The sequence below is a fragment of the Leucoraja erinacea genome, chromosome 13 (genome assembly GCF_028641065.1).
Source record: "Leucoraja erinacea ecotype New England chromosome 13, Leri_hhj_1, whole genome shotgun sequence".
Lineage (NCBI taxonomy): Eukaryota > Metazoa > Chordata > Chondrichthyes > Rajiformes > Rajidae > Leucoraja > Leucoraja erinaceus.
In genome coordinates this window covers 29589457-29616091 of record NC_073389.1, presented here as the reverse complement: position 1 = coordinate 29616091, position 26635 = coordinate 29589457, and the positions used below count along the sequence as shown (strand labels likewise).

At 41.4% G+C, this 26635-nt stretch overlaps 1 protein-coding gene across 2 annotated transcripts; it reads left to right on the top strand.

Annotated features, from left to right (window-relative positions):
* The first annotated feature begins 1789 nt into the window (after positions 1–1789).
* On the top strand, positions 1790–26278 carry zrsr2 (zinc finger (CCCH type), RNA-binding motif and serine/arginine rich 2). Of its 2 annotated transcripts, none has more exons than XM_055644756.1 (12): positions 1790–1912; positions 2225–2304; positions 3877–3946; positions 8912–9020; positions 10190–10276; positions 12487–12525; positions 17052–17167; positions 17556–17769; positions 20505–20560; positions 21352–21461; positions 22023–22911; positions 23278–26278. In XM_055644756.1, exons 1-11 carry the CDS (start codon positions 1878–1880, stop codon positions 22907–22909), a joined length of 1803 nt encoding a protein of 600 aa, XP_055500731.1. In that variant the 5' UTR covers positions 1790–1877; the 3' UTR covers positions 22910–22911; positions 23278–26278. The 2 variants fall into 2 exon arrangements, with proteins under 2 accessions (XP_055500731.1, XP_055500732.1); XM_055644757.1 differs by having other exon boundaries at positions 1896–1912; positions 2225–2315.
* The last annotated feature ends 357 nt before the right edge of the window (positions 26279–26635 follow it).

The window sequence follows — 26635 nt, the reverse complement described above, 5'->3', positions numbered from 1 at the left end:
TAATCAACAAATTTGGAAATAACCTTTGGTTTCTCACCCAAATTATCAATTTAGATTATGAACAGCTGGGAACCAAACACCAATCCCTGCATTAACTATCTAGTTGCCACAATTTATTGATGCCTTTGAGAACAACATCTGTAACATTCCGTGAATGACTATGGATGACAATGTGATTATCCCACAGTGCAAGGTGTGGGCTAGTATTATCATGAACTTTATGCAAACTTTGTACTTCATGCATTGAACATATTACATCATGAATAGGTGCATTGTCAGTGGTTGGTTTCCATTTTTGTGATGTTTTGTTCCTCTTTTATCCTCAGTGGCAATTTCCCTCTCAAACATGTCCAAGATGGGCCAACTGGGGAAGAAACAGTGGATAATAGCAGCAAAGCCTTCTGGAAGTTAAAAACAGCTCTCGCCAGTGAGCCTAATCTGCACAATCCTTACTTCATCGGCCTCTCGTTGGACAGATAGACACCTCCGAGACAGTGGTAGGGACTCTCAGGACTTTGATGAAAAGGAACACCAAATATTCACCGGAGACGAGGTATGCTGCTCTAGACAGGCTGTTGCCCAATTCCGTGTCCCTCACCATCTTCCAGTCCCGCCTCAAGACCCATCTCTTCACCTCTGCCTATCCTTAGCCCCACGTCCCCCTCCCTTTTCATCTGTGCATTAATTGCCTCATATTGTGTTTTGAATTGTATTCTGTCTTTACTTTGTGTACTAGTCATGTATCTACTATTTATTTCATTCCCCTTACATGTTTTTCCTCTACCTGCTAAATTTTTGTAAGATGTCCTTGAGACTCTTGAAAGGCGCCCATAAATAAAATGTATAATAATAATTATTATGTTGCCATCACATGGGCCCTACATGGGTTCTATCTGATCAGTGAATGGTAAAAGGTAAAAGGGGGGGGGGGGAGGGGTGTAATGCTAGTAATGGGTGAGTCTAGAACCAGAGGGCATCTGCAGTTCCTTCTTAAACAGAGTGCAGAATATGGTGTTGCAACACTACAGCTACAAATTGCAGATCAGAAAACATGCAAGATCTGCAATGAGGTAGATTGGAAGACTGGAAGGACTGTGTGGGGATGTGAGGGGTATGGCTAGTTAGAGAGGTGGGTTTGGTCGGGTGGTAGGGGGAAGGAGACTGAAAGAGTGTGGGGATGGATGAGGGAGGTGTGAAGGGATTTGGGTTAGTCAAGGCGGGAAAGATGGTGTGTTGTTGCAGGGATGGGAATGGAGGGAAGCGGATGATTGAGGGGAGATGCATCTCCAGAGATGCTGCCTGGCCCGATGAGTTGCTCCAACTTTTTGCGTCTATCTTCAGTTTAAACCAGCATCTGCAGTTCCTTCCCACACATTGAGGAGGTGTTGTAGACGGGTAGGGGCTAGAGAGATGGTTGGGGCGAGGGGATTGTGGCTGATTTGAGGGGCTGGGAGAACACTGCGCTGACTGAAGAGATTGTCCGGTTACCGTCCACGACGCTCACCCGAGCCACCGACAGAAGGTGCCCCACGTGACCCATGCCAGTCACCCCACGTGACCTATGCCAGTCACCCCACGTGACCTATGCCAGTCACCCCACCACGTGACCTATGCCAGTCACCCCACGTGACCTATCACCCCACGCCTATGCCAGTCACCCCACGCGTGACCCCCCACGTGACCCATGCCAGTCACCCCACGTGACCTATGCCAGTCACCCCACGTGACCTATGCCAGTCACCCCACGTGACCTATGCCAGTCATCCCCCACGCCGCACAGCTACTGTCTCATGTGACCCACGCCAAAGCGTGACACGTGATCAGCGTGCGTCGCAGTCGGCGTCCCACGTGACCCACGCCAAGCGCCAGGTCGCAAAATGGCGGCAATGGTAGTGCCGATTCATAAGCTCAGGTGCGGGAATCGTGTCCGATCACTGCCGATGTGTAGGATGAGGAGGGGGGGTCAAACATTAGCACCAGTTATCATGACAAATGTCAGGGGTTCGGCCATCTGCGCAGAATAGGGTTGTGGGTGGAAAACACGCGGGGCGGGATTGAGGGGAGCTGGGAGACGCGGTCTGAGGCCCCCTGATGGCTTTAACCAGGACGGTGATTCTGGGGATGGGGTGAGTGGACGAGGAGTCGGAGGGAGGGAGAGGGGGAGGGGGAGGCTTGAGCAGCTTTTGTAACCAGTGTACTATCTTCCCTATATTTTTAATTGCAGTCACAAGAAATTCAGAGCTTTACTGAAAAAAGAAAAACGCAAGAGAAAGCGGCAGGCAGCGGCTAAACAGAGAGAAGAAGGTTGGTGCTCGGTGGGTTTGCAGTGCGCCAAAAATTGGGAAATAACATAACAATCTAAATCAAATCCCCAATGATATCCAGGTGGAGGGCGGGACTAGTACCTCAACAGACACAGTTACCTCAAAGTGTCATACTTCTCTGTTTTGAAGTCAGATGTCAGTCTTTATTATGACATATAGGAAACATAATAAAATTAGGAGTAATTCATTGAATTTAAATATTGAAATATCTATTCTGATAAATTTCCCTATTGTAGCATAAATAGAATGTATTTGAGCTGGATTGACACAAATGAATAAACTAATGATTGTGATTTATAAGTTTCTTGGATAGATATATAGATGTAGTGTGAATGTAGTAAGTGCATGAGAAACCCTTCATTTGTTCATCAATATGAATCCACCCCCTATAACTATATTTTTTGATTTAAAATCTGGTGTACTTAACCTGCGTAACTTTTATAATTGAATTTTGCATACCTTCATTTAAGGTTTCCCTAATCAACTAAGCCGATTGAGATTTGTAACCCACTTTGTACTCCAGCATTTTGTGTCTACCTTCGATTTAAACCAGCATCTGCAGTTCTTTCTTACACGCTGTAATATTCTGCCCAAGGCTTGGGTGTTTCTGTTTAGTTCTGTGACTTGACAAAGTTAATGAGCTCCAGTTCATACAAATTGTTGGATTGATCAATGGTTCATACCAACAAGTCAGAAGAAACTTGCATGATTTAAGGGAAAATGTAATAGTTTTCTCATCCTCCTGCAGCGTAAACACATTTAGCTTTCAAAATAAAAATAGAAAATGTTGGAAATATGATCAGATCAGACATTTGGAAAGAGGGCTAACTTTTCAAAACCCTGACTATTAAACCTTGGAGCTGTAAGGGTGAAGTTCTAGACATGGAGGAGGGAAGTAAGATGTGTAGGAAGGAACTGCAGATGCTGGTTTAAACAGACAACTGGAAGTAAGATAGTTATTTGCAAAAAGCTGTTGACAAATAGCCTGTTTGATCTGTAACAAAGTAAACTTAATTTTGGTATTGGAAATTACCTAACTGTGTTTAAAGGAAATAAACAATGCATTCTGTATATCAGAATATTGTAAAACTCCAACAAATTGGCATCCTCAGGACTTTGGTGCCATTCAAGAAGGCAGGGGCCTTGAGTATTAAGGGGAGTGCGGGTACTGGGACCCGGGCGTGCCTTAGAGGAGTGTTGGGGGAAACAGTGAGTCAGATGCTGAACATTAAGGATTTTCTAAACTTTGCATAGCAGATTATTTGTGTTTTACTATACTTTGGCCATCAAAGTGAGCATGATGTAGTCTGTGTCAAAATATCAGCCTTTCAGTGTTTTTTGGGAAATTACTTATTTTTTATGAAAATTATGATGTTAGTACATTAATAATTAATGTTTTTTTCACAATGGCTATGATGTAATAAAAAATTGGAGAAATATGATGGACCACGTCTATTGTGTTGGTCAATTGATTTGATGTAAGCACTTGAATTTTATACTTGCACCTGTTTATGACAGTATCAAGAATATGATTATTTTCAATTATTTCCAGAATTAACTTGTGACAATGACATAGAAGAGGCAGAAGAACTTGAAGAAGAAAAAGAATTGGAGGCTGAAAGGTTAGTGGTCTTTAGAGGTGACAAGCAAGTTGTTCTTTTTTTAGTGCAACAGTCTATAAGTTTCATTCATTGCTAAGGTGAGATCAAGCTACTGTTTAACAGAATTGTAAAGTGGTGTCTTCGTTAATAAGACCTGATAGTCCCAATGAGTACTGTACTTTGCTGGGCTAACCGAATGTTTACACTGCAATGACTATTAAAATAAATAATTCTGTGTTCCTTTTTATACGTGCCAGTGGTCTTTGAATATGGACTTCAACTAGTATACCTGTATCAATCTTCCAATGGATTCACTGCTCTGGTTTAATCCTGCTACCTGTGTACAATACTGATTTGAAACGGCAGGGTTAAATTTGAGGAATAAGGAATTTGCTGCATTTGTACTGGCCTGAGACCAAATGGAAGGACAGAACTAAACATGTCACAGTTGATTTTAGATTGGGGTAAAGGGATTGGCGTGACTCGCCTGTTGCAGTGGCCACCACAGCCTGTCTGTCTTTTTTTTAAATTTTTAGTCTAGTTAAATGTAGTTGCTTGTTTTTTAATACTGTTTTTAATTGTGTATATGTGGGGGGCGTGGGTAGGAGGGGGAAACTTAAAAAAAATCTCTTCCCTGCACGGGAGACCCGACCTTTTTCCTGTCGGGTCTCCATTGTCGTTGGGGCCTAGCACCGTGGAGCGGCCTCCAACCGGAACGACCTGGGGGCTCCAGTCGCGGAGCTGTGGACTCACCATCTTGGGGCTGGCCGGCCTCGGAGTGTGGGGGGCGGTGGTGGCTCGCTGCTACGGCCCGACGCCGGAGTTCGGAAGCTCCAGCTGCAGCTGTAGACCGGTGGACTGGGACATCGGGAACTCGCGGGTCCAGGTGGAGACCGCTTTTCGGAGCTCCCGCAATGCAACTTCTCCAGCCCGTGTCGCGGGTTTGGAACGACCCGAAGCGGGGCCGTACATCGCCCGGCGCGGCTTTAATGGCCGCGGGACATTCCAGTGCCTGCCGGGGCTCCAACTTTGTGACTTTTGGGCCTGGAGCGGGGCCGTACATCGCCCGGCGCGGCCTAAAATGGCCGTAGGACTTACCATTGCCCGCCTGGGGCTTCGACATCGGGAGAGAAATGGTGCAGGGGAGAGAAAATACTTTGCCTTCCATCACAGTGAGGAGGAGATTCACTGTGATGGATGTTTCTGTAAATTGAATTGTGCGTATGTCTGTAGGAAATTGTCTTTGTATGGTTGTGGAAACGAAGTTTCGTTTGAGCCTCACTGAGGTTCAAATGACATGTAATAAATATTGTATTGTATAAATGTGACATTATTCACTTTGATATGAACGATAGAAAATCAGGAGTGTTTAAATTTTGTTGATCAGCAAATCCGGGTGTCCTTGAATAAGAAATGTAAAGCAGGCATACAAGTATTGCAGGTCATTAAAGCGTGTGATGTTGGCTTTTATTGTAAGCAGTTTGGGATACAAAGGTAATTAAATCCTCTTGTAGCTTTACAACATTAGATTATTGGAAGGAGTTTTGATTTCATTTTGGGCAAGTTTACCTTGCTTTTGAGACAGTGCTGCAGTAAATTCACCAGATTATAATTTCTAAGAATAAATTGACTTTTTCTGCAAGGATAGGTGAGCACAATGTACATATACTCTGGAGGCTAGAATAAGATGTGACAATGATATATTAAAAATTCTGAGGTGATGTGACAAGATGTGTGTTCTATAGTGTAGAAGTTCAGAATAATGAGATTTGGTGCTGGGACAATAGAGCAACAATTACACGTTGAGATGAAGCAGATTTTTCTCCTGAGGGTGTATGAAGGAACTGCAGATGCTGGTTTTAACCAAAGATAGACACAAAATGCTGGAGTAACTCAGCGGGACCGGCAGCATCTCTGGAGAGAAGGAATGGATGACATTTCGGGTTGAGACCCTTCTTCAGACAGACGTTGGGAGGAGGGGGAGGGGGAGATAGATAGATAGATAAGGAAGTGTGGGGGAAAACGGCCAAAGGGACTGGAGATCAAGGACAATGTTTTTAGCTTGGAGCATTGTTATCTGGGAGAAGGTAACAAAAAAAATTTGGTCAGACAGTAAGACTGGTCGGAGAACTGGGAATGGGGAGGGATGGAAAGAGAGAGGGAAAGCAAGGGTTACTTGAAGTTAGAGAGGTCAATATTTATACCGCTGGGGTGCAAGCTGCCCAAACAAAATATGAGGTGCTGTTCCACCAATTTGCGCTGGGCCTCACTCTGACAATGGAGGAGGCCCAGGCCAGAAAGGTCAGTGTGTGAATGTGAGTGTGAGTGTTCAGCAACCGGGAGATCAGGTAGATAAGGCGACTGGGCGGAGGTGTTCAGCGAAATGATCACCGAGCCTGCGTTTGGTCTCGCCGATATACAGGAATAGTGGACACAATATACACCTGGAATAGTGCACACAATAGATGAGTTTGGAGGAGGTGCAAGAGAACCTCTGTCTCGCCTGAAAAGACTACCGGTGTCCTTAGATGGAGTCGAGGGGGAAGGTATAGGGACTGGTGTTGCATCTCCTGCAGTTGCTGGGAAAAGTGCTTGGGAAGGGGGTGGTTTGGGTGGGAAGGGACGAGTTGATCAGGGAGCTGCAGAGAGAACGGTGTCAAGTTGGCCACAGAGCTGCGGAGGGAACGGTCCTTTGTCTCCGACATTCCTTGCTCTGGCTTCACAATTTGTAACTTTTCAATCCTTTTGTCTTGCACTTTTTCTTCATCTCTAGCCTTTGTCCAACCATCTGACTATCAAACCCCCCTCGCCTGTGTCCACGCTATGTCTCTTCCAACTTTCTTTCTCTCCGTCCTCCTAAATCAGTCTGAAGAAGGGTCCAGACCTGAAACGTCATCCATGTTCTCCAGAGATACTGCTTGACCTGCTGTTACTTCAGCACTTTATGTTTTGTTGATGCTATCAATAAATATATTTAAGGTTCTGATGACACAGGGAAATCGGAGGATATTGCAGCCCAAGCAGCATGGAGAATTTAGTTTTTGTGCATGGACTCAAGGAAGGATATGATTTGAGATTTTAAGTAACATAGAATCACTGGTTGATTACTGGATATATACGTTTGAGTAGATTGGTATGCTTCGGGTTTGATGAATGAGATGATCTCATTGAAACTTACACAATTGTAAGAAGATTTTACTGGAAAGATGTTGAATGTGACTTCTGGCTAGACCATGGAATTAGAGAACATAGACTGAGTTCAAGACATTGAACTTTATAAAACTGGTGAAAAATAGAAACATAGAAACAGAAATTAGGTGCAGGAGTAGGCCATTCGGCCCTGCGAGCCTGCACCGCCATTCAATATGATCATGGCTGATCATCCAACTCAATATCCCGTACCTGCCTTCTCTCCATACCCTCTGATCCCCTTAGCCACAAGGGCCACATCTAACTCCCTCTTAAATATAGCCAATGAACTGGCCTCAACTACCCTCTGGCAGAGAGTTCCAGAGATTCACCACTCTCTGTGTGAAAAAAGTTTTACTCATCTCGGTTTTAAAGGATTTCCCCCTTATCCTTAAGCTGTGTCCCCTTGTCCTGGACTTCCCCAACATCGGGAATAATCTTCCTGCATCTAGCCTGTCCAACCCCTTAAGAATGTTGTAAGTTTCTATAAGATCCCCTCTCAATCTCCTAAATTCTAGAGAGTATAAACCAAGTCTATCCAGTCTTTCTTCATAAGACAGTCCTGACATCCCAGGAATCAGTCTGGTCAACCTTCTGCATTCCCTCTATGGCAATAATCTCCTTCCTCAGATTTGGAGACCAAAAACGTATTTGTGTGCTGTGATTTTTTTTGGAATTTCAGTTATGGGGTATATCCGGTAGGCAGCGCGACTCTCGTCAGCAGCGGCCTCTGCAGCCCGTCCGCGTTTTTATTATTTTCTGTCTATGTTTTTATGTAGGAGTTGGGGTGTGTGTGTGTGGGGGGGTGGGGGTGGGGTGGGAGGGAGGTTTTTAAATCTCTCCCTGCACGGGAGACCCGTTTTCTTGGGATCGTTGAAGGATAAAGAAGAGACCGGGGATTGGACGACTCACCGTCATGATGGGGCTGGCCGAGTTGGAGCGGATGGAGCGCTGCTGCTGCTCCGGAGATTCAGAGGCTGCAACTGCGGGTCTGGCGGACGGCGGCACCGGAGCCCGCGGGTCCCTGGAGGGAGACCGCTGGGCTGCCTTTCTCCCGCCCGAGTTGCAAGAGCTCCTGGAGCGGGGCCTGACATCACCGCCAGCGCGGCTTGGAATGGCCGCGGGACTCTGCAGCGCACGCTTCTAACACAAGATTCGAATTTGGCTTTAATGGCCGCGGGACAATCGCCATCATTTAACTTTGACATGGGGGGGGGAGAGTGCAGTGGAGAGATAAGTTTTATTTCCTTATCACAGCGATTGATGGATGTTTATGTAAATGATGTTGTGTCTTGGGTCTAAAGTAACAGAAACGGCATTTCGTTTGGACCTCAAGGGGTCCAAATGACAATTAAATTGTATCTTGTATTCAAAGGAGGTCAAAGGTTTCTTGGACAGTAGGGGAATTGAAGGATAAAGAGATTGGATGGCATGATGGTTCTTGAGGATTAGCCATGATCTTGCTGAACAGTGCTGCCTTTGTCAATAAATTCTTGTATTCTTAGGCTTCAAGCTTGCCCATATTCAATTTTCAGCTCCATCATAGATTGTTTTATTTCCTTATTACTGCTTATTAATGAGTAATCAAAGAACAATGCATTTCATTTGAGGATTTTTATTTTCAATTTGCATTAGTGATAAATTATATTGAATGAAAAGTAGATGTTACTAAAACTATAATTAGTCAAAGGTTAGAAGTTATATGCGTAAATTGTATTTTCAGATTCCAAGACGGCACTGTTGCTACAATCCTGTGACAGCTGTAGTAAACTAGCACAATACCGTTTCCTTTTTTAGGCAACGTTTGCATTTAGAATGGTTGGAAAAAGAAAAGCGGGCACAAGAAGAATTCCTACTAAAAAAGGAAAAGGAAGCAGCAGCACAGAAAAGGCAGGAAGAGGAGGAGGTAATCTGATTTTTGCACTTAAGCACCTTAATTATTTTTGTCAAGAGCAGTGGGATTAGATTGGTGGTCTACCCCATTTGCTTTTTGTTTAGATAAACTGGCGTGAAATTGCATATATCCTTTTAAAGGATATGTAGGTAGCAATTCAAATATCATTTAACACTTGGCATCAGATTGTCCAAACTAACTGAATTGTACAGGTTAAACACTGATTTTCTGGCACCCTCTGTTCCATAACCTTTCTGGATTATCTGTTTTTCTGGGCCAGCTGAGATCACGCGATGATGAAACAACAATACAACCCTGGCCTGCTAAAGACACCACTCCCAAGCTGTGAATGCATCCTTGCAGGGGAAGCGGCTTTGAGAAATATCTTGGAGGATGATATGTCATGTCCTCCAATTTCTTATTAGTGCAAGTGTACACTTAACTAAGCTATTTGAAATGAACAAATAGCATTGCACCTGATGTGTTATGGGAAAAACTATTTGATCTGTAGTTTGTCCAGTCCAAACTAATCTATATCTCTTTTTTATATAAAGAAATATAAATTCTTGTTGGCTATGGGACATTCGGCTTCTAATGTATTCCAATGGAAATAAGTCTCAGACCTGCTGAGTGACAGATGAGTCCCTGTGCACTCCAGCGGGGGAATCGAAATCCCCACCGTCATCTCTAAATCCTATGTCTGTCGAATAGTTTTTGTTTTTAATTATTTCATAATTTTAAGTGCTGCAATGTGTTTTTTTTATTAATTAGTTTCTCAGGAGGTTCTTAATTTTGACAGGCCAGGTCCTTGCAGTCTGCCAAGGAGATTGGTGCCTGAAACCCCATGCCTATCTGGATTTTACTTCCTGAATCCTGGGTACAGAAGCCAAGTGAGATAGGTGGTGCTCATTCAGCGAATGTAGGTGGGTGGGGACTGCTGGCAGCAATTCCAGGCATCAGGCTGGGTCCGGAAAAGGTCTGACTGGTAATTCGTATCTTGAGCTTTTTACTTTCACCATTGGATTAAATATTCTAGAGGATAGTAAATATTATTCCAGTTAATATTCCTAATCTATCTTTAAACCTGAAAAGTGAGATTGACCTTAAACATGAGATACTTAGCAATAATGTAACTTTATGAAATGAGATATCACAGTGATGTGCTTATTTTCTGTCTACAGAGAAAAATCAGAGAAGAATGGGAACAGCAGCAGATGAAAGAAAAGGAGGAAGTAGAGCACAAACGTCAGGAGCGGAGAGAACGAGAGGTGATTCCAGCTCTAGGAGGATAAATTCACAACATATATATCCTCTTTAAAAAGTTCTTTGGAATCTTAAAATATCTGCATCTAGTTCAAAATAGAATTAAATGGACAAAGAATCATGGAGTTAAATGCAGTACACGTTTTTTGTTTTCAAGCTGGGTCTTGTGACTGGAATACTTTATGCCTCCAAGTTCAAAATTAAATACTTCCAAATTCATCTACAGCATATTTATAATCAGGATATATTTCGAGGCATGCAGTTGCAATGGGTCGGATTTGTCTCTCACCCCCTATCCTGCGTGAGTTTGCCAAGCCAGGAGCCATTTTCTGTCACTGGTTTGCAGGCAGTCTACAGTCTTGGCAGCAAACGGCTGCTTTCGATCAATTTAAACTGAATATGAATACAGTTGAGAGAGGTTAAATGCATTCAACTGCTTGGCTCTAGAGATATTACAAGAACGTTTCCCTTTTAGGTGTATGCTTTACTGAGACAACTCAATAGAGCAAATGATTGGTAAACTTTGTGATCAGTCTTTTAGCTTTTATAGTCGGTGTGCGTAATAATGTGCCAAATTGGATGTATTTCAAAATAATTTTGAGAATTGAATCAACTTGGTGTTTGCAGTGACTTTGTGTTTATTTCCATTACTGAGTGTCAGACCAGCATGACATTTGCATTTTTGATAACTATTTGAAACCATTATATATTTAAATTCTGAACAAATCATGTTTTATTGACCATATTTGGTGGTAAAGTAGAAAATATTTCCAATTTTCCATATTTTGTGGACTGCACCATCATAATACTTTCACAAAAACTAATTGTATTAGATCTTTAGAGATTGTGCACTTGATTAAACTGTTAAAGCATTTCCATTTCAATCCATTGTTTTTAATTTAGATGGTAGAAGGATCAGCTGAATAGTGGTAGGTAGGCATGTAGTGCAGATAGGTCTTTGGGATCAAATTCTTGTGCATTACTATGGGCTGTTTGTTAAGATGATTTGGACAGATCACATTTAAAGTCAGGTGTAATTCATATTTATTAAATAGTCCAATTTATTAAATTTTTCATAAACGTCAACCATTTAACAAAAAACGTGTTCAACAAAATATGATGAGCTGTTGGATCAGTGTTTCCTCAGTGAAGAGTCAAACTAGTCTTCACTAAAGTGTTTGTATGGATTGGGAGAATTTAATCTCAGCAACAAATTTCAATTTTATTGAATTTTTTCAATCTCGTTTATTTTAAATAATGTATAAATAAATAATTTAGTAAGCTGAATTTTCCTTGCATAGTGTGTGATCATAAGATTATACTATTCCATATTTTTCTTTGTTGAGAAAGGTGGGTGGGTACAGGTCTGTGGGTCATTTCTGAAAGAATATCATGTTTAAAAGTTGCCGAGACTCCAATGCTTTCCAAGATTAAGCCAACGTGGTATTGAATGTAAATAACAAATTGATTGTATATGAACAATTTTAAAATGTAGGAACTATACAGAAACTGCAATACTCCTTGCTGTTTAAATGATGATTTTTCTTGTACCAGTATTGTATTTACATGGTGAAAATTATTTGGACCTATACAAATGATATTCCTTAACAATCCTGTACGAAAGAGTTTCCACCGTTCATCCTTACTGACTAATTCATCAAGACGTATCTTTTTCGAAATGCTTAATAAATGCGACTAGCAATTATTTCACAGATTCTTCGGTTAAGATGTTACTTCACCCTATACAAAATGTAAAGGGTTTACTAGTAGAAATCTTTTTGTCTCACAACCTTGGTGTTTAATCATGAGCATCAAAATCAATTGTTGGACCAAATTTATGTAGAACTGCTATCTAAATTTGTTTTGGAAAACACCATTCTCTGTTTTCCATACCTTTCGATGAACCTATGCCACAATCTTGAGCATCTAGCAAATAAGGAATGAGCTAGTCACAAACCAAACCCTTAATATCGATGTGGCTGTGCATGTTTTTTTTTTAAATGTTTTTTCCTGTTTCATAAATCCTGATTGAAATGATAATTTGTACATTTATGATTTTTAATTTAGTCGTTTTAAAATTGTTTTAAAATAACTTCGATATTTTGACAGTCGGGAATTCACATTCTAAAGCTCTCAATCTTAACAAGTAGAATCAGATATGTAGCAGACGTATACTGCAGGGTTTTTACCAGTACTATGTTTACACCATTTGTAGGAGGCTGTTCAGAAAATGCTGGATCAGGCGGAAAGTCAGGTACTGTTTGTTTTTGAATAATTATGCAATTTAAACTAAGTTACATTGAATGAAAACTACTTAGTAAAGTTGTGTCCAAAGCTGAATCGTTAAAAAGGATATAGAAACATATAAAATAGGTGCAGGAGGAGGCCATTCGGCCCTTCGAGCCAGCTCCGCCATTCATTGCGATCGTGGCTGATTGTCCCCAATCAATAACCCGTGCCTGCCTTCTCCCCATATCCCTTGATTCCACTAGCCCCTAGAGCTCTATCTAACTCTCTTAAATCCATCCAGTGATTTGGCCTCCACTACCCTCTGGCAGGGAATTCCACAAAAATATGTTCTGCACCAAATGACTGAAGGCAATTTGGTCATACATAATAATAATAATAATAACTTTATTTATAAAGCGCTTTTAGACAACATCAGTTACCACAAAGTGCTGTACATGGGAAATCAACAAAAAGTTATTACACAAACTAAAAGTACAAACTACTAAAACCATTAAGACGACAGGACTATAAAAACAGTAAAAAATTAAAAGACATTAAAAGCACTAAAACAGGAACAATGTCTCAGCCAGTGTCGAAAGCCAGTGAATAAAAGTGAGTTTTTAGGGAGGATTTAAAGATGGACAGTGAAGGGGCCTGTCTGATCTGCAGCAGCAAGGTGTTCCAGAGTGCCGGGGCAGCAACAGAAAAGGCTCTATCCCCTCTGAGCTTCCGCTTAGACCTTGGTACCTCAAGGAGCAGCTGATCCGCTGACCTGAGGCACCGGGTAGGAGCATATAGGTGGAGCAGCTCAGAGAGGTAAGGCGGGGCGAGGCCATTCAATGATTTAAAAACAAATAAAAGAATTTTAAAATGAACTCGAAAGTGCACTGGAAGCCAGTGAAGGGAGGCCAAAATTGGCGTAATGTGCTCCCTCTTTCGAGTTCCGGTTAAAAGGCGAGTGGCAGCATTTTGGACCAACTGGAGACGAGCCAACGAAGCTCGTGAGACTCCAGTGTAGAGCGCATTACAGTAATCCAGCCGAGATGAAATAAAGGCGTGAATTACTGTTTCAAAATGCTGCCGCTCGAGAATGGGCTTCATATAATCAGTTCTATGACAAGAGACAACATAGACCATGGTATTTGGATTGAATAAAGACCTGCAACAAACCTAATTCCACTGCTCAACGTTGGGTCATCAGCTTTACAGGTCATGAGTAGACAAAAGTGCTGTAGAAACTGGTGCGGCATGATCTATGGTGGGAAGGAAATAGGCAATGTTTCGGGCCAAAACCCTTCTTCAGACATGGTTTTACAGGTGTTTAAGAAGGAACTGCAGATGCTGGAGAATCGAAGGTTACACAAAAAAGCTGGTGAAACTCAGCGGGTGCAGCAGCATCTTTGGAGCGAAGGAAATAGGCAACGTTTCGGGCCGAAACCCTTCTTCAGACTGATCGGGGGCGGGGGTGGGCGGGGACAAGAAAGGAAAAAGGAGGAGGAGCCCGAAGGCTGGGGGATGGGAGGAGACAGCAGGGGGACTGAGGAAGGGGAGGACATCGAATTCTCCCAATTTTGTTAGTCCTTGCTGTCTCCTCCCCTTCCTCAGTCCCCCTGCTGTCTCCTCCCATCCCCCAGCCTTCGGGCTCCTCCTCCTTTTTCCTTTCTTGTCCCCGCCCCCCCCGCCCCGATCAGTCTGAAGAAGGGTTTCGGCCCGAAACGTTGCCTATTTCCTTCGCTCCATAGATGCTGCTGCACCCGCTGAGTTTCTCCAGCTTTTTTGTGTAACCTATGGTTTTACAGGTCATGGTTTTCAGCTACATGCAATGAGGGCTTGTGTCTCTATTTATGGACCTCTGCCACCCTCTGGGAGAAAATGTTTTTTGTCAGATCCCCTTGAATCATTCCACTAATGCCCCAGTTTTTATTTATTCCGTTGCCCAGAGAAATTAGTGTTTTATGTAATTGCATATTTGTATATTATGTAATTGTATATTTATTTTAGTCCCTCGGCCTGTTTTCAGCTCAAAATTGAATGTCCTCCAGCATTCAACATAAAAGGTTTATAATTAAAAGTTTTTTTAGCTTTGAGATGTCCACTAAACATTTAATAACTAATGAGGTACTCTGTAGTTATGTTTGTAATCTTAATTGTATTGCAAACTGTCATGAACAGATATGTGCATTATAACTGCAAGAATACAAGTAAATAGGTGCAAGTCTCTCAAATCTGTCCCATCAATACAGAATGATCATGGCTGAGCTGTCCCAGGTCTCATCATATAATATTGTAAAGGGACTTTTGGTCTACTGCATTGATCATCAATTATCCATTCTTATTGATCTTCCATTAATCCTATTATTTGTCTCAGACAGCAGTGGAAGTTGGGATTGAACCTGGTTGCTCGACCTTTGTGACCTATAATTCCATGAATTTGCAAATAGTCATAGAGCTGTACAGCAATAGACAATAGGTGCAGGAGTAGGCCATTCGAGCCAGCACCGCCATTCAATGTGATTATGGCTGATCATCCCCAATCAGTACACTGGTCCAGCCTTCTCTCCGTATCTACTGATTCTGCTATCTTTAAGAGCCCAGTCTAGCTCTCTCTTGAAAGTATCCAGAGAACTGTCCTCCACCGCCCTGAGGCAGAGAATTCCTCAGATTCACAACTCTGAGGAAAAGTGTTTCCTCGTCTCTGTTCTAAATGGCTTACCCCATATTCTTAAACTGTGGCCACTGATTCTGGACTCCCTCAAGATCGTTTGACTGCCTGTCCAAATGGCCTTTCCTATCCAATTACCTGTGCAGGTATATAATATGGCAAAGACAAGCGGGAAGCTAGAGGATTGGAAAGCTTTTTAAAAACCACCAGAAAGCGACAAAAAGGAATACGAGTAAAAATGAAATATAGAAGTAAGCTGGCCAATTATATAAGAGGATACCAAAATCTTTTACAAATATATGGAGTAAAAGAGGCAAAATTAGACATTTGATCGCTAGAATATGAAGCTGGAGACGTAATGAGGAACAAATAAATGGTTGACGAACTGAACCATCTCACCAGCAACATGCCAGGAATTCAAGAGAGTCTGGCAGAAGTGAGTGTCGTCACTTACAAAAGAGATGGTGCTTGGGAAGCCGAAAGGCCTGAAGGTGGATAGGTCACCTGCACCAGATGGACTATTGTCTAATGTCTATTGTCTACACCCCAGAATTCTGAAAGAGGGAGCTGTAGAGATTGTGGAGGCATTAGTAGTGTTCTTTCAAGAATCACTAGAGTCATAAATGGTTCCAGAGGATTGGAAAATAACAAATGTAACTCCACTGTTTAAGAAGGGATTGAGGTAAAAGAAAGGACATTTTAGGCCAGCTAGCATAACTTCAGTGGTTGGTAAGATGTTAGCATCCATTACTATGGATGAGGTATAGGGGTACTTGGAAGCACATAGTACACCCCAGGAACAGGCCCTTTAGCCCACTATGTTTGTGCTGAACATGGTGCTGTTAAATTGATATCACCTGTCTGCACATGATCCATATCCCTCTATTCCCTAAACTTCCATGTGTGTATCTAAAAGCCTCTTAAACACTGCTATCACATCGGCCTCTACCACCTCCACTGGCAGTGTGTTCCCACTACTCTGTGTAAAAAAAAAAACTTGCCCCGCACATCTCCAAGAATTTTTTTCCCCCTCACCTTATAGCTATATCCTCTATTGTTAGACATTTCCACCCTGAGAAAAAGAATCTGAGCCTACCCTATCTATTCCTCTCATAATTTTGTATACTTCTATCAAGTCTCCCCTCAACCTCTGACGTTCCAGGGAAAACAATCCAAGTTTATCCAACCTCTCCTGCAGAAACTCTCTTATTCGGGCAACATTCTGGTAAACCACCTCTGCACCTTCCCCAAAGCCTCTACATGTTTCCTGTAATGGGGCAACCAGAACTTTGTTCAATACTCCAAAAGCAGCCTAACCAGTCCTTTATAGCTGCATCATGACTTCCTGACTCTTATATTCAATATCCCTAGCAATGGTACCATACGTCTTCTTAACCAACCACTCGACTTGTGCTGCCATGTTCAGTGAGCTATGAACTTGGACCCTGCTCTGCTTCATGATTTCCAATCCACATGGTGAAATAGGCTGAAGTCAGCATGGTTTTGTTAAGGGAGATATTGTCTGATAAATTTGGTGGAATTCTTTGAAGAAGTAACAAGTAGGATAGACAAAGGAGAATCAGTGATGTTGCTTACATGGATTTTCATAGGGCCTTTGATAAGGTGCCGCACGTGAGGCTACTAACACAGATACGAGGTGGGTATTAGAGGCAAGCATGGATAGAAAATTAGCTGACTGGCAGAAGGACTTGGACGTTGGGATAGAAACATCACCTATCCATGTTTACCAGAACCACCGATTTAAACTAGCACTTTGTCTTTTTTTGCAAATCCATTAGGTGATCACTATAATTCTCTAAATGCTACCTTATTTTTTTTTTTTAAATGCTCATCCTTAATCATTTATGTTACTGTTATTTTGCTAATAGCTTGAAAATGGTGGCACATGGCATAATCCAGAAGCACCAGAGGATTATGGGACAGAAAAGGATAAATCATTTTGTCCATTCTTTCTTAAAACTGGGTCTTGCAGATTTGGTGATAGGTGAGTAAAATCAGTAAGTAGAACTGACCAAAGTATTTTATAAAACCTGAAAGTATTATCCTTGTTCAGACTATCCCTTATTATCCATTTAAGCTGTCTAATCTTTTAAAAGTGGTGATGTGTTTTGTTTTGGTCTCATTTCTTTTGTGGAGGTACTCCACAGTGATAACCCAATCTGTGTTTAGTTTCTTCAGTTTGGAGATGTTAGGGATTTACTTAACACTTAACAAAATCTAATCTGTGTTAATTTTCCCCCTTATTATAACACAGGCAGGTATACAGGTCTGAGATGCAGTTGCTTTGAAATTCTGTTTTTTTTTTTTAAAAGTGGTATGTCTAACAATGATTGTTCCATTCTTTGTAACACCAATGACACTTCTTAACACAGGTGCTCTCGTAAACATGTCTATCCAGCATCAAGTCAGACCCTTCTTATTAGAGCCATGTTTATTACTTTTGGCATGGAAGAAAGCAGGCGAGATGACTATGATACCGATTCTGGTCTGGAGCACAGTGAGGAGGACATTTACCAGCAGTTCATGGAATTTTATGAGGATGTGTTGCCTGAATTTAAGAGCATTGGGAAAGTTGTACAATTTAAGGTATCTTCATTTCCTCTATCGCAATATATAAAATTGATAGCTGTTTGGACCATTTGATTCATGTTGTTATTGGTGCTCCATGGCACCGTTCCCACCACTTACTTCAACATAACCTACCAACATATCACACTATTCCTTTCTCCAATTTATATTTATCCAGCTTTCCTAGAAAGTGCAACTCCTATCTGCAGTTCTTCTTGCCACACTGTTTATGTTAAATTTTGTGCAAGAATTATTAGTGACTAGTGCAATGTAAAGATGGTACCTAGTTTTAGACATGTTGTACGTTCCCTGCATGGAAGTGCATACACTACAATTATCTGTATCAGAGCCCTGCCAAGTTTTAGACCTGTCAGACACTGTTTTGGCTGCCTTTGCCAAAAGGCCTCATTCTTAGGCAGACCTTCCTGTTTGTTGCTCCAGTATCACTCTTGTAACCTTTAAATGATTTCCAATGTCCAGATTTCTATTATTGAGATTAGAATTGCACATAATACTCCCAACTACCTAAAACCCTTTGTGATTCTGAATATTATCAAATCCATCTCTTTTTTATGTCTAATCCTTAGATTAATGTAGCTATAATCAGCCCAAACCCATTACATTTAATCGCTTTTGTACTCTCATTTAAGTTTGGTGCACAAAAGTAGAAATAATGCTTCATTGCTTTGAAATCTGTAAGGTAAACAAAGGTAGTTTCAAGCATTTTTATGAACGTCATTAAGAAGCACCCATGGAAATATGGTAATGGGCAATTAGTAAAGGATGCTTGGGTATTGAACTAAAACCTGACATAGAAACATCATAGAAAATAGGTGCAGGAGTAGGCCATTCGGCCCTTCGAGCCTGCACTGCCATTCAATATGATCATGGTTGATCATTCATTAACCTACCCAATCCCTGGGGCCTTTTGCTTTCAAAACTGAATCCAACGGGCCTGGTCTCTCAATTGGGTAGGTATGGCAGAGATAGAAGGGCTGCCACTTCCAGCTGTGTGCTGGTTTTCAGCTGGCTTTAGTGGGGAGCTGGTCCTTGAAGCCCCTTCCCCAGTCACACCCCTTATCAGGCCTAAGACTACCTTCCAGGTACCCAGCTTGTGTACAGAACCCTAGCCTTGGACAGTGTATAGAACTATTCCAAGCAATCTAGTCAGAGTAGTCTGATCTAACTGAGCCTGAGAGCATAAGAGTCATACAGCATGGAAACAGGCCCTTCAACCCTTCATGTCCATGTTGACCATATTTTTGAATTAAGCTAGTCCTATTTGGCTGCTTTAGGTCCATATCCCTCCATACCTTTCACATACTAGTCTGAATGTCTTTTAAATATCACCATTATACCCGCCTCAATGATTTCCTCTGGCAGCTTTTTACATAGGCACACCATCCTCCATGTGAAAAACTGTCCCTCAGGTCTCTCTTACTTCTCCCTCACCTTAAACCTATGCCCTCTAACACTGCTAACAATGGCATGTTTCCTTTAGCATCGTTACTTTGTTGCATATCTTTCTTTCACTTGTTCTCTACCCCTTAATTCCCTTTCCCCTGACTGCCTAAATTGGGTCTCAACCTGAAACGTCACTTATTCCGTTTCTCCAGAAATGCTGTCTGACCCGCTGAGTTACTTCAGCATTTTATGTTTATCCCTCTATTTCTGGCTTCCTCTACTCTGGGGAAATAGACTGATAATTGTATATTGAAATAGTATGCCCCTCATATTTTTGTCTACCCCTCCCCCCCCCCCCCAAGAGTCTGGGGTGATAAGTCCGAGCCTTTCCATCCTCTCCTTAAAAAGTCCTGGTAACATCCTGACAAATCTTTTCTGCACCCTTTTCAGCTTAATGGTATCCTTCCTACAGGAGGATGACCAGAACTGCATATAATACTTTAAATATGATATTGCCAATATCATGCACTGTACCATGGGGACCCAAGTTCTGTATTCAGTACCCTTCACCACCCTGTCATTTTGTGTCATCTCTTTCGTGGAATTGTGTACCCTGGTCTCCAAGGTCTCACTGATCGACCACGCTCCCCAGCTGTCCTATTATTAGTAAATATTAGAATTATTACTAATAATTACTATTAATAATAATGATCCTATTTGTTCTGTAGAACCTTGGTTTAACTTGCCAAAATGCATCACCTCACATTTGTAAGAGTTCAATTACATCTGCCATTTCTTGATCCACTTCTCGAGTTAATCTATATCCTTTTGTAAACTTGATCGCCTTCCTCATTCTACCACCAATTTTAGGGTAATCTGCAAATGTACTAACTGTTAACTACATTGTCATTCAAATTATTAATGTAGACATAATCGATTGAAATATACAGCCTACCGAGTCTGTGCCAACCATCAATCGCCCATTCACACCAGTTCTATGTTGTGCCACTTTCTCATCCACTCCCTGCATTAGGGGCAACTTAGAGGCCAATTAATTTACAAACTCGTACGCCTTTAGGATGTGGGAGGAAACCTACGCAGTTAGGTAGAACGTGCAAAATCCACACATTGCACCCGAGGTCACGATCAAACCGGGGTGTTTGGCGCTATGAGGTGGCGACTGTACTAGCTGAGCCACTGCCGCACTGTCAATTCCAATAATCACCCAATCCCCTGCTATTCAAGTTCCTTCAGACTTGGGTTATGTAGCACAACCAAACTCATTTGATAAATGTTAGATAAATGCATAAATGTTACTTGCCTGTAAACTTTGTTCATACTTTTTCCAGGTCAGTTGCAATTATGAGCCACATCTGAGAGGAAATGTGTATGTGCAATATCAAAAGTAAGTCTTTTTCTATGGACTTTTGTATTATATCAAACAAATGTTGTCCAGACATAGAAACACATTTTATTGCTACTGATGACTGTTTTAATTAAATCACTTCTATTTAGCATTGATCAAGGGGCTAATGTTGTTGGAAGAGGTCAGGTCACCTTTGTCCTGCCTTTAGATGGTTTTTAAGGACTCTTATGTTTGCATGAGCAGGCAGGTGGCCCTTGGTTGATGAACTTACCAGAGTGAGTACAACAGATCAACATTACCTTTTTGTCACAGAATATTGGCCTATGCAGTATTGAGCTGGGGCTCCTCATCATTTGGGAGGCCAGCTGACAAATTATTATTTGTTTCAGCACAGTGGTAGAGCTACTGCCTTGCAGCGGGTTCGATCCTGACTACAGGTGCTGTCTGTACGGAGTTTGTACATTCTTCCTGTGATCACATAGATTTTATTCAGGGTGCTCCGGTTTCCTCCCCCATTTCAAAGATGTGCCGGTTAATTGGCTTCTTTAAACTTGTCCGTACAATACAACTAGTGTGAAGAGGTGATCGCAAGTCACTGTGGACATCATGGGCCGAAGGACACATTTCCATGCTGTATTTCTAAACTAATTCCTCAGTTGACTGCTTTAAAAAAAAAAATCATTTTGGTTATATGTGTACGTTCACCTTGAAAGGTCATTTTGCTGTTCTGCTCAGACCTTCAGTATTCTCCATCTGAGAGCCGTGTGGGAATTTTTGATGTATCCGGTGTCACCATTATGTTGTTAACACCGGTTTGTGTTTTGCTGCAGAGAAGAGGAATGCCAGCAAGCCTTTGCACTATTCAATGGGCGCTGGTATGCAGGGAAACAGTTGCAGTGTGAATTTTCACCTGTAACTCGATGGAAAACAGCAATATGTGGTTTGTTCCCAATGGTTTTTTTTTACTGAAGTTTCTTTTCATAATGGTTGAATTAATGTGATGTTTAACGCACAACCATAATGATCAATTAGATCTTACCTTAATATTATTGGCTCTCTAGCTTCATCGTTATTGTACACAGATAAAGAATCTGCCAATCGAACTAATTACTTGAATTAACAGTTGATGGTTTTGCAAGTTTTCACGGCCTATCCACCTGAAATCAATTACAGGCAGGAAAGCAATGCCTTCTATTTTTACAAAAGTCCTTCAGTTAATTTTGTGTGCAGCTCAGGAAATATACTCAATTGGATAACCATAACTTCACCGCATTGTAATGAATAGCAATTAAACAGAGTAAGAAAGAACAATTAGTTGTAGTGGGGAAGAGAAAATTAGTTCTGCCAATTGTATGTATGTCAGATGTTTGAATAATATTAAGGGAGCTTACTCGTATGTAGGGGTGTCTAAATCTGTGGCAGCCTGTAGTATTGTTTAATAATGACATGCTATCAAGAACCAGTTATGTTTTAATGTTTTTTTAATTCAAACACTTAACAGGACTTTACGAAAGGCGCAAGTGCCCCAGAGGGAAACATTGCAACTTCCTTCACGTGTTCCGGAATCCTAACAGTGAATTTTGGGAGGCTGATCGAGATCTTTGCACATCACCAGAGCGAAGGAAATCCTACTCTAACAAGTATTCTGAGAGGCGAGATAGATTGAGCCATCGTTACGATAACCATAGTCGATCTAGGAGGAAGTATAGTTGTAGTCCAGACAAAAAGCAGAGGTGGTCTGGAGAGCCTGAAAGGAATAGGAGGAGAAGCAGAAGCAGGGAAAGGAGAAGGTTGCAGAGGTCCAGGAGCAGGAGCCAGGAAAAAAAACGGTCACGAAGTAAAGAAAGGCATCGCAGAAGCCGGAGTAAAGAAGCTCGCAGATCACAAAGGTCCCGCAGCAGAAGTCAGGAACGAAGGAGGTCCAGAAGCAGAGAGAGATGCCGATATAGGTCGAGGAGCAGAAGTCTGGAACGGTCACTGAGCAGAAGTCTGTCTCGATCCAGGAGTAAAAGCCGTGACCGGTCCAACAGCAAGGACCGAGGGACAGAGAGGTCACGGTCTAAAAGCAGAAGTCCTCCTCATGGGTGGAATAAGAAAAGTAAGAAGGAATCAGAAAGTAAAGAGAAAAAAAGCAAAAAGAAGGCTAAGAAAGCGAAGAAATCTAAAAACAAGTCTGAAAACAAATCAAAGGGCCATAAATCAAAAAGACTAGAAAGTGATCTCAGTCACTTGCCAGTTAGTTCACTGGAAAAGGACTCACAAGTCACCGTGGACCATCCTGATGTAAGAAGCCTTTCCACTTCTCCGAGTGTTAAGAGCTCTACAAGTGATACAACAACAGCTACCAAACTGAATGACACAATTGAAACAGAAGCTGTTGATGAATGAAGGTAACTGTTTAATGTTGGGACTTATCTAAGGATACAAAACAGGAGTACTCCAATTTTATGAAAAAAATCTGACATTTTGCTCAAAATTAAGGGATACAAGAGGTTGGGATTCTGCTAGGGATAGTGGCAGGGAGATGGAACAATGAAGGGCAGTTTAGCTAATGGGTTTCTTGATGCTCAGAGGTTGAAATGGGCTTGGGTGAGGAGTGCCTTGGGAATAGTGGAAATGGGGATCAAGCAGAATGGATAATGGCAAGGAGGTAAATTGGAAAGGCACTGGAGCAGTCTGAATGCTATTCAACTTTTTCTGCTGGAAATATTGACAAGACATGGTTATTCAATATTCCATTTAATTATCCTTTCCAGGTTGGTGCTGGAAGATGCACGACAATGGAGTGTGGGTCTTTGGCTGCCCAAAGCAGCACTGTGAAGCTGAAGAGAAACTCTTAAAGGACTGCTATCCAGTTGTAGAACTGGCCAGACTTTGCATGCTGTTCATACCTTGAAGCATCATGAAAGTGCAGAATCCTTTTGAATAGTTTGGCAGCTAGGATCAGTGTGGCATTAGCAATGCCATATACATATATTGAGCTGCTGTGATCCCTTATACTTAGAAGTTTCCATCCCACTTTGCTGTTTCAGAAAGAGGAAAAATTCATTACGCATCTACTACGTGCCATACTTTTTGGAAAAACCTGCTTGAACCAGCAAAGTGGCCTTCTGCGCTGTAAATGGAATATAGACTGAAATATGTCACAGAAGAGTTGTACTTTGGTGAACATGGATTTGTGGAGGAAACAGTTATGTAAAGTCTTGGTATCATGTTAATAAAGTTGGGACACTTACAGTAACAGAGGGTAAAGTTTATTTCAAACATGAAGCGTCAATTTGGATCAATTATCCAGCATGAAATTTTCCCATTTTTCCCTTCGTTGTATATTTTGTTTATAAATGTTACCTGGGACGTAGGCAGCAACTGATATTGCAGATAACAATTTGTTTGTCAGTAATCTGATTTTAGGTGAAATATTGTTACATTTTGACCATTCAGTATATCCAACATGTGATTTAAGCCATTCTCACGTAATAAATTCTGCATTTTTCACAATATTTGCCAAATTTTATGTTCTTTATACCAAAGCATGTGTGACTAGTAAGGCCAATGGCAGTAATGGAGAAAATGGTGGAATCCATTAATGATGCAATTAAAGAACACCAGGCAGCAGGGATTTATGAACAGGAAATCATGCTTAACAAATCCACTGAAATATGAGAACATTAGTGTGGATAAAGCTGCTGGGCTTGACTAGATCTATCCCAATTTGGTAAGGGAGGAGATAACTATGGGTCTTAGTTTTGAATCTTCATTAGCCACAGGTGAGTTTCCAGAATACTGGATGCTGGGTAATGTTATCCTCGTGTTCAAAACGGACAAAAGGATAAACCAGGACATTACAGGCCAGCGAATCTTAGTGATAGGAAAGTTGAAGATTTGGGTTCACTTGGAAAGGCAGGGACTGATTGGGACATCATGTCCCACTAGTCAGAATTGCTTTGGGATATATAACATTCAATTTTGCAAATCCCATTGTATTAAAACAATGTTTAAGTAACTCAGAAGGCCAAGGCACAAGGGAGCTGTGTTGGGAAATGGGACCCAAAACTCTTGGTGGTGGAGGTATAAGTTACAATGAATGTTCTGTGAACAATTGGTGCTTGGACTGCTATCAAATATGACTGGTGGCATGATGGCACAATTCTATTGAAAATGGGATGATGAGTTCCTGCTATCCAGAAAATGAACAAAGCTGCAACTGTTGAAAATATGAAGTTATATCTCAATACTGAAAATGCACTTGCATTTAATTTTAATTTAGAGATTCCGTGCGGAAACGGGCCCTTCAGCCCAGTCTGCACTGACCAGCGATCCCTTCACATTAACACTATCCTACTCACACACACTAGGGACAATTTACATACACCAAGCCAATTTACACAAACCAACCGGTGTGTCTTTGGAGTGTAGGAGGAAACCGAGGATCTCTGAGAAAACCCACTCAGTCACGGGGAGAAACGTACAAACTCCATACAGACAGCACCCATAGTCTCATCCGGCGCTGTAAGGCAGCAACTCTACCACTGTGCCACCCCAATCTACCGTACTATTATTCAGTGCTCATGTGGTATTAGTCCACCAGATGATCACTTTGCAGGGGCGATCCCGAGCTTCCCATTGCCTGCCACTAATTCCACAACCCACTCACTGAACATTCAATCTGTGGCTTCCCATAGTTACAATGTGGCCCACGACAGACTAATATCTTTCATCTGAGCATGATGTAGCCTTCGGGGCTGGCATTCTACAATTTATGTACCTTGAAGGACATCTCCAGTCTGACCTGCCTGGCCCATCTTCCTACTCTGCATTTCACAACTGCTGTGCTCTCACCAATTGCTCCCATTCATTCAACTAGGGAACCATTACAGCTTATACCATGGTTTCCCCCTGTCAAAGGCAGCAGCTTAACAAGCTTTGTCTCCTTCCTAGTTTTAACAGAGACTTTAACCTGGCTTGTTAACTGTGTTTCTCTTCCCTCGGATGCAATCTGAACTGTTGGATATTTCCAACATTCTGTTTTTAAAGCTGTTACCCCCAAAGTCAGCTTTGCTTGTCATGTACTTTCAACAAAGTGATATGTTCTTTTAACAGGACATGAGTTTTGGTCAGTGGGAGTATACATTAAAATAGACAACAACAAGTAGATACCCGTTCTTTTAACACAATCTGTTAACTACCCGAGTGAATGAATCTGCAAACTACCCACAATTACACAGTGAAAAATCGATCGGTCTGAAAAATACCAAATAGTTTTAATCATAAATTTGTTGCTTAATCGCAAACGGTACAGCAGTTATGTTATGTATAAAAAGAACATTTTAAATCTGCATCTTGTATATTTGTTGTAATACTTTAACTCTGTGATGTTTATTACGTGAAGACAAATCACTGGACTATCACTGTCTGACAAGCTTGTGATAAACAGTTAAAGCTTGCTACATTTTTGCACAAGGCAAGCCATTTGACCAAAAATAACATTGAAGCAAGAGCAAACCTGATTTGACTTAGACAAGATTTTTTGCAAACAACTATACTAATTGTTGTTTAAACCACATAACAAAATGCCTAGGTGAAATTACAGTATGTTTGGTGAGATAAAAGCACTTGGAATAGGAATACTACATACTGAACAGATCCATACAACACTGATTGCTGTAAAATGATGCCTCTGCAATTATATCTGATGTGGGGCAGTGTTGCAAGATACTGAACCAATGGTTATTCCACATCATTGAAAATTGCCTTTTAGTCTTACATGATTACAGCATATTGCAGACTTAAATCCCTTACATATCCCTTGTATTGCATCATGATCACAGTCATCCTTAAAAGACAATGATTTTCCAATCAAGATTTTTTGATTAAAAGTTCAAACAAATTTAAGTACACAGCTGTCTAACTTTGTCGATCTAAAAATAGACTGCATTTCCAAACATCAATAGCTGTCGTCATTGGCTGCTTTGGTATAATGAATTTTAGATTAAACACACATTAAAACATTTACACGATACACAAACTTCTGACAATCACTCAGAAAGGAGATTTTTCTCTTTAGCAGAGAACAAATGTTAATTTACATTAAACGGGAAATAAAGTTGTCCACTT